The sequence below is a fragment of the Procambarus clarkii genome, chromosome 31, assembly GCF_040958095.1.
Source record: "Procambarus clarkii isolate CNS0578487 chromosome 31, FALCON_Pclarkii_2.0, whole genome shotgun sequence".
NCBI lineage: Eukaryota > Metazoa > Arthropoda > Malacostraca > Decapoda > Cambaridae > Procambarus > Procambarus clarkii.
In genome coordinates, this window is record NC_091180.1 from 23,120,994 (window position 1) to 23,135,375 (window position 14,382).

General features: G+C 38.6%; 1 protein-coding gene across 3 annotated transcripts in view; it reads left to right on the top strand.

Moving 5' to 3' along the window:
- Nucleotides 1-5,971, top strand: part of LOC123758734 (broad-complex core protein isoforms 1/2/3/4/5) — a 133,679-nt gene extending 127,708 nt beyond the window's left edge. For 2 of the 3 annotated variants that reach the window (XM_069334544.1, XM_045743355.2), the window contains exon 7: nucleotides 3,993-5,971. In XM_069334544.1, the coding sequence (XP_069190645.1) occupies nucleotides 3,993-4,542 (550 nt within the window). In that variant the 3' untranslated portion in view covers nucleotides 4,543-5,971. The remainder of the gene's footprint in view (nucleotides 1-3,992) is intronic. The other variant, XM_045743356.2, reaches the window with a different exon arrangement.
- The last annotated feature ends 8,411 nt before the right edge of the window (nucleotides 5,972-14,382 follow it).

Sequence of the window (14,382 nt, forward strand, 5' to 3'; positions counted from 1 at the left end):
AAAAGATATGAAAGGAGTAGAGGTGCCATAGGCACAATCAGCACTGTATGAACATCAGAAGTCCATGGCTATTCAATACTCTCCCAGCAAGCATTATAAATATTGCCAGAACAGAGGTGGACTTCCTCAAGAAACAACTGATAAGTTCTTGCATGAAGTGCCAGACCAACTGGATTGTAGTGGATATGTGGGTCTGTAGGCTATTCTAAGCAACAGTCTGTTGGACCAAGTTATTGCCTGGCCTGGGGCCAGGCTCAGGAAGTAGAAGAACTCCTAAAAACCATAAACATCTGGCAGAGAGTAAAGAAGGCAGTAGGATCAGACCTGATTTCAGCTTAGATATTAGACAATTTTATTTACTGTTTCTGCTAGCAGTTCCCAGTTTATTTTGCCAACAGTGCTCAACCTATGAATGGTAGTGCAAAATAATTACAAAAGAAACAAAGGTCTTGATCAAAGTCCACTAGATGTTGTGTGACATTAGCATTTACCATTTATTTGTACACCCTGAATCATACTGAGGCAACAGTACTATTCCATTTTCATTGAGTCCCTAAAAATACTGAAGATTGATAACCCAAATGAATTCTTCATAAATGTGATACATCAAATTATATATCAGATGTCACCCTAACTCCACTTGATTTTGAAGTAGACATAAACAGTACAGTATGCCTATGCACTCTGCACCAGGCCCTGATTTCTGGAACTTGATATTCATTAAGAATTGTAAAAAAAAACTATCGCAGCCCTTAAAAAATTTTTAGAGATGAAGCTTAGATAATGGCGTTATCCCTAACATACTAAAAACAGCAGAGATAGCACCACTCCATAAAGGAGGGAATAAAACAGAGGCAAAAACAATAAGCCAATAGCACTAACATCACACATCATAAAATCTTTGAAAAAGTGATAAAAAGTAAGATCACAAAACACATGGAATCACTGCAGTCCATAACCCTTAACAACAAGGTTTCAGAACAGGGCGCTCTTGCCTATCACACTTGTTGGACCACTATGACATGGCCTTAAATGCCATGGAAGACAAACAAAACGTTGACAAACAGTAATATACAGATTTCGCAAAAGCCTTTGATAAATGTGATCTTGGTGTTATTGCGCACAAAATACATTGAAAAGGAATTACTAGAAAATTAGGAAAATGTATCTACAATTTCTTAACTAACAGAACCCAATGCGTAATATTAAAGAAAAATGTAATAAAGCCGGACCATCAACCGTGAAGAGCTCAGTCCCACAGTAACCTTGCTCCAGTACTCTTTTTCATTCTCATATCGAACATAGACAAGGACACAAACTATAGTACTGTATCATCTTTTGTTAATGACACTAGGATTGCTATGAGAGTAGAAAATATAGAGGACATAGCAAACCTCCAGTCTGATGTCTGTTAGGGGGCCTCGTAGCCTGGTGGATAGCGCGCAGGACGCGTAATTCTGTGGCGCGGGTTCGATTCCCGCACGAGGCAGAAACAAATGGGCAAAGTTTCTTTCACCCTAAATGCCCCTGTTACCTAGCAGTAAATAGGTACCTGGGAGTTAGTCAGCTGTCACGGGCTGCTTCCTGGGGGTGGAGGCCTGGCCGAGGACCGGGCCGCAGGGACACTAAAGCCCCAAAATCATCTCAAGATAACCTCAAGATGTAAATTGGGGCTTTCAATAAGCCACATAAAAAAATAAGGTGTTTAAGGAAGATAAGTTCCAGTTCCTATACTGTGGACAAAAATCAGATATATAAAAACAGAAACCATGTACAAAACAATCAAATCATACCATAGAACATGAAAGCAGTGTTAAGGATTTGGGTGTAATTATCTCAGAAGACCTTATCATTAAAGCTGATTTTTTTTGGGGGGGGAGCCCCTACGGTTTATCCCCCTGCGCTGCCTGTACCCGAAGATGATCATTCACAGATTGGGTAAATTGAGTCACCAGCAAGCAGCAAAACTCACAGGACTCTGGGTCGAAAGTGTCATAGACCCAACAGGCAGCATGACGGAGGCAAAAACAGTGAGGGGTCACCCATAGACAAGGGGACCAAGCATTCCTCAAACTCGCATGAAGCGAGGGTGGGGGGGGGACTCCAGGGGTCACATTCATCGGACCCACGTGATCCCTAGGGGATTCTCAGGATCCTGAGCGTTTACTTGAAAAGGACTGGCGCCCAGGTAAGTCCAGGCAGGGTACTGCTAACCGACACCCAAAACTACCAAACAACTGTCTACAGCTGAACCCCAGGAACGTGTACACTCACAGGGACCTAGCAGGGGACACCACCGAGCATCAGGATGAGGCCAAACACCAGTGGCAAGTAGGACAGAACCCCCTACCCAGGCAAAAATAAAAATAAAAACAAAACCCCGCAAGAGGACAACGTACCCCAAGGAACAGAGCCAGCCACTGTGATTGGTGACAACAAGCTGCGCAGCACCCTGCGCCCCTTACCAGTGCAAAACTGCCTCTTACCCTAAGGTAAACTAGGGAGACAAAACATCCAAGTACCCAAAGGGCGGCCGAAAAACCGAGCAGTGAATGGACCACAGAGGCAGATCCCAAGGATCAAGCAATTTTCACCAGAATTGGGGTTTGTTTTGGAACGCTTACCTTTCTGGATGCCTAACCCAGTCGATGGCAGACATAGAATGCTTCCAACCACACGGGAGGGGTTTCTATAGGCCATTACTTCCCTTGCCTCTTTAGAGGGGCCAGGTTCTGGCTCGTGGTCCCTGGTAGGCCCAAAGAACTCCATACACATGACTGATGCCCAAGTCTGACATTAGCATATCAGCCTAGTAAGCTCCGGGGAGCCTCTGGGACTCGCCCAGAAAATGGCGTTTCATTACATTCAACGCTGGTTTTTTCAAAAGTAGGACCATGACCCCCTAATGGTGATATATGAACCAGGCCCATCAACTTTCACATGCCCAAAATTCTTTCTGTACCTGAAGATTTTTCATGATGGGAAGCCATTATAATAAATAATTAAGAAAACATGATCTGATAACCATTTTCAAAATCAAATTTCCAGCACATCCACCAGCCAAATTCAAATCACGTAATCTTGAGGTTATCTTGAGGTTATCTTGAGATGATTTCGGGGTTTTAGTGTCCCCGCGGCCCGGTCCTCGACCAGGCCTCCACCCCTAGGAAGCAGCCCTTGACAGCTGACTAACTCCCAGGTACCTATTTACTGCTAGGTAACAGGGGCATAGGGTGAAAGAAACTCTGCCCATTGTTTCTCGCCGGCGCCTAGGATCGATCCCGGGACCACAGGATCACAAGTCCAGTGTGCTGTCCGCTCAGCCGACCGGCTCCGTCACCACCACTAAAAGAAAATAATTAAAATTCCAAAATGAAAACCAGTCATACAATTTCTTCCAAAATTGCCCAGTCCAATTCCCCACATCCCAAATTTTATTTTAGTCAAGTTTTTCATAGTGTTTTGTATTAACTATATAAGAAACTTTAATGTGCACAAAAATCATTTTGAGGCAATGAAGCAACTTAAACCAGCATTCTGGTGATTCATGCCCCACATCAGAGCGTGTAAGAGTGTGAACGCCATTACCGTAGGCCAGTGTGGCAGGGTCAGCTGTAAAACCCTAGTTGGGCTCCATTTTGGGGCCCTCCAGAACCTAGCAGTGAATGCAAGTAGCATTCCAGGTTGGTCGACTTTTGTGGCATCGTGGCCGAGTCAGTTAAGGTCCGATGTCAGGGAATCATCAGAACGCTGGTTCAAGTCACTCCATTGCCTCAAAATGATTTTCCTATCACGCCACTGTGATTCCATTGCAATTTAATGTGCAGGTTTAGTGTTTGATACTTCTTCCTTAAATGCTGCTTTACTTTAGACTAATACAATTAGTAGGACTAATACAATTAGTCCTACTTTAGTACCATTTATATTTTACTGTTTAACCACACAATTTACCCTATTAATAAAGCTCATATATAACCAAATTTTCTTCACAGATTCACACAAAAAGAACATCTGAAAGGCCATATTGAGAATGTTCATCTGAAGCATGGCGAAAAAGGCCTTGAAGGCTTAGTAGATTTTGACAGAGATACGGATGACCAAGATGACAAAGAAGAGGATGACTTGGACATATTGGCCTCAGCAACCTCCCCTCCTCCCACCTCCTCTTCACCATCCCTTGCCCCACTTTCATCACTCATATCTTTGGCATCTACTGGTTCACCATTGATACCCATCTTACCTAAACCCATCCTACCTAAACCCATCTTACCTAAACCTACTCTTCTTTCCAGTGCTGCTTCTATTCTACCCACACCAACTCTCCTCTCCAGTACTGCCTCCGTCTTGGCAACTACATCCACAAATCTGGTAACACCTACCACAACCTTATCATCATCCATCTCCTCCCCAGCATTAATTCCTACTTCATTCGTCAATGATCTCAATATGAATCAGTTCACAGCTCTTTATGCACCAGTTACTCGAAAGACGGTGAATTCACCAAATAAACACATGCAAACTATCACTATCAATTTTAATTAGTGCCAATTAGTCAATATTTGCAATTATTTTTCATTTTCCTAATTTCATTTTACAGTCACTGCCATTAGTAATCATGATCTTTCATTGTCATGTCAGTGTTATTATATAAGCTTGGCATAATTTTACATATTGTTTCCCTCATGCCCTGTCATGCACTGTAATTTTGGCTAGGGACTTTTACAATTTCCTACAATGAATAACAGTGTTACTATTAGCAATTAAACTCATATTCAACATGTGACTCAATGCCATTTTCAAAACAGAGCAATGTGAATTAGACTTTAAAACTATTTGGCTCAACTTCACCAGTAATTTTCTAATAATTGAGAATTGTATTTTGGTTATAATCATTTTGGCTCAAACAAGAATAAAACTATTTTAATTTAACCATCAAGAGTATTTGGTTGATAATTGAATGCCATAAAGTGTAAAGGTGAGACAAAACACACAACAAAAAGACGTACTTTATCTGAAATCATTCCATAATAAGTGCCTTGGATTACTAATTTCCTATGTTACTTAGTTCTACCTGAAAAGTGCTGGCTTGGTGCCTTAGCATGCAGATCTGTGATATTACTCTTTTCAGTACTTATGATACCATGTTCGTTTATTGAGGGTTGATTTTGAAACGATTAAGAATTGAGATTAGGAAAAGAATTGTTTGGATGTACAGTATTTGAAAGGTGATATTTGTTACAGCAATCTTGTGGAAATCCCATTTTTGCTCTGATACTGATTTTCAAAGTGAGTAATAATCCCACCATTTCTCTTGTATGTTGTTCAGAGGGGGGGTATTGTGATTTGAAAAAGGTCAGTAACACTTACATATATGATGACCAATCTTTGGCAGTAAGTTTAATTATTTGCATTATTAAATATAAAGCTGATTGCAGTAACAAATTCAGTCCAAATTTGGACTACAGTACTTCTCACTGAAAATGTTGCTACTCTTTCAAATTTGTTGAAATGTAGTTTGAATATTATGTGAGTTTATTTGTGAGCATTGATAAGTATTGACCAAAAGAATTTGCCCTAATTTTAAGTCATTGTTAGATTGTCATCATAAGAGAAATTTAGATTTGGCTAAAGTGCCTTTAGGCTTAGAATGATTTACACTATAATTGAAAGCATGCCCAGGAGGTTAATAAATCTCCTAAACAAAAGTTTAATTATTATACTGTATTTTTGGAAAATGTTGCAATTTCCATCAAGTTTAATTTCCAAGGATGATCAAGGTCAGGTACCTGGGAGTTGCATCTTCTCTAAACTGGCTTAACTGTTGACTACAGTGAACATGTAATTGTAATAAAATAATAATATTATGCTCAAAAATGTATGTTAAGTCAAAATCAGTTTTCAAAACATGTTGCCTCTAACAAAGTGCTATTATTATAATATATATATATATATATATATATATATATATATATATATATATATATATATATATATATATATATATATATATATATATATATATATATAATAAATTTTTTTTTTGCCACTGACTTCTTCCAGGCAGAATAGCTTAGCTTTACCTGGGCATTATTTAATATTGCTCACATTAGTCTCAGACATTTAATTTCATCACATTCAATCTAATCAGTTCATATTTTCATCTTTAGAATAAACCTTTTGTCAGTACTTTGCATTTTGCACTTCATTCACAACGAGCTGTTAATGGAAGTGGTTGTGTTGTTGGCAAGAGTGAAGAAAGAGCTTCCACACTTAATTAATGTGATGCCAGTGACTTTCTATTTGCTTCCATGTAGAGTAGTGCCAATCTTTAGGAACCAAAATTTCCCAAGTTATGCTCAAGCAGTTATTTCAAATGAGAAGTTATAACAAATCCATATGCACAATGGAAAGGGATAAAAGTTCGATTCTGACAAATTTCCAAAAAGTTAAAAGCATTTGAGTTGAAGGTTTGTCCTAATGATTGAAATGAAATGATTAGTTTTCAAAATTTGTCTTTAGAGATATTTTAATAGACAGGAAATATAATATCATGTTGTATAAATATTTACTGTAATTACAAGTATCAACTTTTTTAATCCACATTGTCACAAGTTTGACTGTATCTTGAGTATACATGAATTAGAGCCAGTAGTTATACAAGTATGCAAGCATTGGACAAGTTAGATTTAAGAGATGCTCAACAATAACTAGAGTAAAATTTCAACCATTGACTACTCTTAGCTCTATTATTACTTATTATTTGTGAGTGATAAACCAGGTCAGGTGCCAGAGGCAGCGACTGTTACAAACTGCTCACCTGACTAGGGTTATCAATTATTTGTTTATAATTAATTATAAGAATTAGATGCTGTACAAAACTGTTTACATTGTATCCACAATCTCCTAAATGGATACATTTCAAGTTGCCAATAACTTTTATATTCCTTTCCTTTGTAGGTGAATTTAGAGGATATTCCAGTTGATTTGGTTTTAAGTCTATGAAGACATCCTATTAAAAAGTGTGTTAAGAATGAGTGTTCTGTGCTTACAGATAATTCCCACCTGTATCTTTATATGTTGAATTTTTATATATTTTGTGTATTGCCTGTTCCTTTATCTTACCAGATTTATATTGCTTTGTCACAAGCAGTCATTTGAGTGATATATATTCTAGCATATGAATGGGATGATTCATTTTATAAATGTGCAAACATTGGCACAAAAAAGTCTCCAGCTTATTAATTGTGATAAAGCAATGGGGAATGTCTTGCTGTACTAGCCAAGGATAGTAAGGCATTTAGTTTTCTGTTTAGACATTTTAATTACAAGTTTTTCTTGACGTAGTTTTGTATCTTGATTAATATAATAAGTTCATGATTTAGCTTCCTAGCTTTGGGAAAATGTTCTTTTGTTCAGCAAATTTGCCAATATAATGTATATGTATGTTTGTATTTCAGCTATACAAATAATGGTTTATAAATTCATGTATGTGTCCTGATTTCTGAAGCACATCTTGTTGAAATTTATGATGATTTAAAGTTTGCTCAGTTATATAAAGATATTCATTTATGTCTTGTGTAATTTTTTGGGGGGCTATATAAGGCATTATCGTATATATGAGAGAGAGAGAGAGAATGTACAAAAGTGAGGTGTAATATTTATCCAGGTAAAAGTTCATTGTGGGTGGGGTCTGTCTTATGTACTAAATTCTTGTTTTGTAATCGGATCTATGTGAGGTATTTAAGCAAAACGTTAAACAAACCCAGGACGTGTGTGTGTGTGAGAGAGAGAGAGTGAGTGTGTGTGTGTGTGTGTGTGTGTGTGTGTGTGTGTGTGTGTGTGTGTGTGTGTGTGAGTGAGTGAGTGAGAGATTACCTAAGTGTAGTTACAGGATGAGAGCTATGCTCATGGTGTCCCGTCTTCCCATGTGTCTTCACCGTTTTATGAGGTGTGTGCGTGTTTACGTGCATGCCAAAACAATCATAAAACATGTAATTTATATTTAAATAACACCACATAGGAGCTGAAAACTTGCCTATGAACTTGAATGTTCTTCAGCACTAGTTGTGATAAGGAAAGTAAATATACTGGTATTACTGTGCTGTATTGGGAAATATAGAGAGTTAAAGTTCAGATTAGTATTAGTCATCATGGACACAAATAAAAAAATAATTGTGATTAGGGTAATAGGCAGATTTCAGATGCAAAATGTTAGGTCTTTTCAGATGGTATTGTGTCAAATTAACATAATCATTGCTATTGTAAAATTTAAAAGTATTCATTGTGAGACAAGACACCCAACATGTTAAGTCAGTTCTCATACTGGTAATCCCAAAATGGACCCATAATAACTAAAAATTCAAGAAATGAATAATTTGAAGACATTAATATCTGATCTGTTGGTTTGTACTTTTTAATTCTGTTATAGCATTAATTACATTATGTATATACCATCAATGAAGATATATATATATATATATATATATATATATGTATATGTATATATATACACACACACACAATATGCAGAAAAACCACATGTGAAAAACAACGCGTTTTTTCCTCAATTCGCCTTCTTCAGAGCATTTTTAGAATGAAGAAAGGCAGACCTTATACCCACCAGGGCAGGTCGCCTGACCACCAAGAAAATAATAATAAAAGCCGATTGACCAAGAGTCCTTGGATCAGTGTTTACACGCACACACACTTAGTATCTTGTGGTGTATTGAACACAGAAGTGCACAGGCAAATATTCAGTTTCTCTGATTTCTTGTATTTAATGTATGGACATGAAGTGTTGACTAATATCTTTATGCTATTTGAGTTTATTTAAATCATCATTCCTGAAAGGAAAGAGAACAAATGCACCAAGAGCATTTTTTTGTTAGTTTAATATCTTTATATAATATCAATCAAAAGCTAGAACTCATAATTTTGTATGAGAATGCTATTTTTTTTTTTTTTTTAATGTCAGTGTTTTGGCTGTTGATTTAGTTCTACTCTTTTTTTCCCTTTTTCCACAATAGTTTATATATTTTTTTATGAAGTATTATGAAGCTTAGACTATTGTTAATAGAATCTTTTGTCTCTCAAATACAAAAATTGTGACTGCCACAACTTTTATTCTCAGTGTGTATAATGTGAGGTTCAGAAAATGCCTGAACCTTTGCTTCACTGTGTGTGGTATATGAAGTTCAGAGTCTGATGGAACCTTTGCTTCACTGTGTGTGGTATATGAGGTTCAGAGACTGATGGAACCCTTGCTACACTATGTGGAGTATATGAGGTTTAGAGACTGATGGAACCCTTGCTACACTGTGTATGGTATATGAGGTTCAGATAATGCCAGAATTCACAGGCACCTTATTCAGGATATTTTATTTACAAATACCTCCAGTATATCTAGTGCATTTTGTGTCATATTTATGTGGTGCTTAGGAAATCTGGCAATGTTGTATTTATAACTACTACCACTCACAGAACCTGAAAAGAACGGTTTCATCAAAAGATCGCATTAACTAGTCCCATTGTATAATTAGTCCACCTTTTGGGCCAGAATATTTAACAATTATTTTTTGTGGTTGTGAAAGTAAGTACTGTAGTTAGTTTTTTTCTTTGTAATTTCCCCATTTTCATTTGATTCTCAAAACCAACATTCCAACTTCAAGGTTAAACATTCCCTGCATAGTGATATTATTTTGCTACAATTGTGATTGTTATTAAAAAAATGATTAAGATGTTTACCTCTGTTTAGCTTTAAAGTTACTTTTTAATAAATTACAGCTTGGTGTTGGGTTACATAGAGCTTAATAAAAAAAAATGCCAGTTCATGAACATTATTTCTCCTCTACTAAGAAAAACATTTAGGTCATTCTACACCTTTTAATGCTAGATAATTTAGAATAATACTTCAGCAGATTTTGGACAAGCAAAGCATTTCATAATTATTATACCGAGCTCGCTTTTTGATGACACCTCATGCTGATTCTTGACTCAAACTTTGAATTTCAATACTAAATTGCTACCTCAAACACTGGTTTTATCCTACCTTTCTCATTTAATTAAATGTGATTTGTATTGCTGGGTACAATGTTCTCGTGGTCTGGTCTGACTAGGCTGTTAGATGGTGCTGTTATCCTGAACCTACAACATGGATAATTGAGTATAGTTTGAAGGTGAATCTTGTTCCAAACTAGACTGACTAACCCCTTCCCTCTCCATACAACACCTTCCTCATATCTTGCTTTTAGTAATGCCACTGAAGCTTGACATTTTAGGTGGTAAGCACTCTTAGTTAACTCTTGGCAAGATTTGATGGTACAAAGTCTCTACTCCCACGGTAGGACAGTCCTACTCTTAGTGTTAACCTAGTCTAATAAACTTTCAAAAAGGGGGGCTATAAAACCACCCATTAGCTCAAGTAGGCAAACTAACAAAAAAGTTGCACAGGTCTGCAGAGGCTTAGTTTCCAGTTATACTGTAATTACATTGAACTGGCCTGGTTAAATGCTTGCGATTCTGGAGAGATGGGAAGGTGTGCGAGTGTTCCACAGGACCTATTCTGTGCGTACCCAGATCATCCTCACAACTGTGTACTCGGCGAGGTTGAGCCTTGGCTCTTTGATCCCACCTCTCAATTGTCAATTGACTGGTGTACAGATGCTTGAGCTTATTTGGCTCTTATCATATCTACATTTCAAACTGTAGAATCTTGTCTCCTCCACATCACTGCCTAATGCATTCCATCTTTAAAATCTGTGGCTCTCCCAACCACTTGGGCTGCAGGGTAGAGCGACTGTCTCGCTTCATGCAGGTTGGCATTCAATCCCCGACCGTCCAAGTGGTTGGGCACTATTGCTAAGCCCCTGTCCCATCTCAAATCCTTATCCCGACCCCTTCCAAGTGCTATATAGTCATAATGGCTTTGCACTTTTCCCGGATCATTTCCTCATTTGGTCACCATTTCCACCTGTCCCCTTGTTCATGTTCCACCCATGCTAAATAGTTCTGTTCACCAATTTTAGACATGATCACCTCCAAAATTCACTCGTGTCTTCCAGAGACTTACGGGGTGAAGTCTTGCACTTGTCCCCTTTTATGCATTACATTAGACATTTAAATCTCTGTAAAATACTGAAGCTGGCAGACAAGATCAGACCCATTTGTCATGTGGCTATCAAACTTTTGAACTTCAACTAATTTGTAGATTAGACTGAAGAACTTTAGACTTTATATAATCTTAGTCCAGATGGATACACCAGTAAATGACAATAGGAATAGTTTAACTACTAGAGTTATTAAATTTTATTATCCTACTGCCTTGTATTTATCAAAGATTAAATATTTAATGCACAAGCAAACACAAAATTAAGTGGCAGATACGTCAGTCTTTTCTTCCAAGAGATCAACAGTACAGTTAATGTAGTTTTAGCGCCTTCACGAAACCATGTCAGCAGCATCAGGTGGAAAACTTATAGCTCAAGAGACCAGTGGACCAAGACATCTTGGAAAGGAGAAAAATAAGTTGAGATAAAGTCAGCACTAAGGGAACAACGCAGGAGACCGGCGGGAGTGTTCACGAAACTATTTCCACATTCAGGTGACAGCCCAAGCTTCTGTACTCTTGCTCCAGGGCTTTTCAACTTGCGGGTCACTGGCCTTCAGTGGGTGGCAGTAAACAAAAGCAAGAGGTTTCAGTAATCTGCAATTCACAAGACACGTTACTCGTTTCCAGGCCATGCGTAGCCAACTCAAGCATTTTTGCTATTTTTTAACTAAAGTACAAATTCACATTTAACCAAGTAAAAAAGAATAACTATTACTAATGTAAAAATCTTAATTCACATAATAAAAACTTAATATTGAACAAGCTCAACATGGAACATGCGTCCATCACCGTCTTATGTTCCAAATTTTAATTAATTAAATAACAGTACATATATGAAGTGTTTTAACGTCTTGCTCTTGCTCGTCCAATGAAATATTTTAACGTCTTGCTCGAATTTCGTGCAAAACTTTTCTTTCCCCTCCAGCCCCACACCCGAATCGTTCCAAAACTAGAAATTTAATTCCATCTGTTCCATCTAAGTGCATTTAATGTGTGTACAAGTAAGTAAGTAATTAAAGCTCCGTCTGAACGTCTACAACAATGCCAACAACCGACTACTGTAATCAAGACTACTAAGTAAATATGAAACTCACTAAACACTGTGTATCTAATCTACCCAACAACATAACATAATCGTACGTACACCGTCCTATGTGCTCAGTCCCACAAGGTCTCCGTGCCATCCTCTTTGCTGTCCCACAAGGTTTCCGTGTCATCCTCTTTGCTCAGTCCTACAAGGTCTCCGTGCCGTCCTCTGTGCTCAGTCCCACAAGGCTTAGAATGGTAAAAAGACCATTCCCAGGATGCACAAACTGTATTGATTGCCATGGTAATTATTAATTAATTTTTCACATTTCTTACCCAATACCCATCGGCTCTTTGAGGATGGGGAGCAGGGTACATGTACTCACCTAGATGTGCTTGTGAGGCGAGGGGGAGGGGGGTTGAGCTTTGGCTCTGGTCCCGCCTCTCAACTGGTGTAAAGATTCCTGAGCCTACTGGGCTCTTATCATATCTACATTTGAAACTATGTATGGATTCAGCTTCCACCACATCACTGCCTAATGCATTCCATTTGTTAACTACTGACAGTGAAACAATTCTTTCTAATGTCATTGCTTTTGTAAAATGGTCAAGAGAGGCATGATCTTCCTGCTCTAAATCCATGTTGGCCTGGGTTGTGGAAGTCATTGGTTTCCATGAAACTAGTGACCTCACTCCTGATCTGTCTCTCAAATACTTTTATTGTGGGACATTAGTGCAACTGGTCTATAATTCTTTGCTGATGCTTTGCTCCCTCCCTTGTGTAGTGGGGGGGGGGGCTATGTCTGCTGATTTAAGAGCATCTGCTATCTCCCCCTGTGTCCAAGCTCTTCCTCCACACTATACTGAGTGCCTACGCTACTGTCACCTTGCATTTCTTTATAAAAATTAAATTCTATGAGTCTTGCCCTGGACTGAGTGCATGGGGCATGTTGTCAAATTTCCCTTTCAAAATCTGCCATGCTCGTGCTGATATCAGTTATATTTACAGGGGTTCAGATATCATGCATAAGGAAGTTGTCCGGATCTTCCACTTTCATGCTGTTTTTTTGAGTGCCAAACATCTTCGTGCCACTGGTTCTGCTTCGGTGAACTCGTGGGGTTGATCTGGTTTCCTTGGTTCCCTGTTCCAGTCTTGGCAGCTAGGTATCTTGTAGATGTTCCTGGTCCTCAGCGGCCTTATGCAGCCATTGGTCTTTTCTTTGTCTTGATACCTACGGTGCTTTCTCCTCCCTGGTCAGTGCCCTTTTTCTTCTCTATGGGTAATTAGCTTTAGGGAGCCACAATGGGTTTCCCTCAGAAAACCAGCATTGAATGTTATGAAACGTTCATTTCTGGGTGAGCCCCAATGATTCCCTGACACCCTCTCCATGGTTATCGAGATGGCTTCCATCATCATAAGAACTGGTGGTGGAGCAGCTGGGTGACCCAGTGTGCTTTCCTCCTTCCCCCAAACCATTTAAGAAAGTGGGGCAAAATAGCACACACTAGTATCACAAATTTTTGATCATATGTTAACATTGTTAGAGAGTTCTCTTGGATGTTTTGTTTGTTTTCAGTCTCATTTCTAATCAAGCAGTGGTCTGTTTTAATGACTTTCTAGGTGCCTTTCCTTGGCGGTGGCAGACATGAGTAAATTTACATAAAACTGTTCATAGTGCCACTGCTCCCTGCACCTCTATGAGGGAGGGGGGGGGGGGGGCCAGGTTCTGGCTTGTGGTCCCCGGTAGGCAAATAAGAACTCTGCAACTGACAGATTGCAGTAAGACTCTATTTCAGTATTGTAGTTTCAATGAACAACTGGGGCTAACCCAGAAATTAGCATTTCGTTAAATTCAATTTTTTTTTTATTATTATGCCAGCTACTTTGTTGTGTTTTTTAAAAGTAAGGTCTTCCAACATGCTTACTCTCAAATCTTTTACAATACTTCTTCCAATAGTATGATTTGACTTGTGTTTTATACATGGCCTCCATTTTAATATTTTTGTTTTTTCCATAGCACATGATCTGAAAAACCCCATTGCCTGGAGTTTGTGCTTGGCTAGGCACCTTCAGGCCCTGGGAATCCACCGCAGGTCTCTGGCTTGGTCCATTATGGATCAGCCCGTCGAGCCTGCTCTTGCCAAGTGTGAGTTTGATAGGTGCTCATCATCTTTGCTACCAGATGATCATCATCTTTCTGCCCCTGCTATGTTTCCTGCTGGACTAGGTGGAAGGAGCAGGAGGCTAG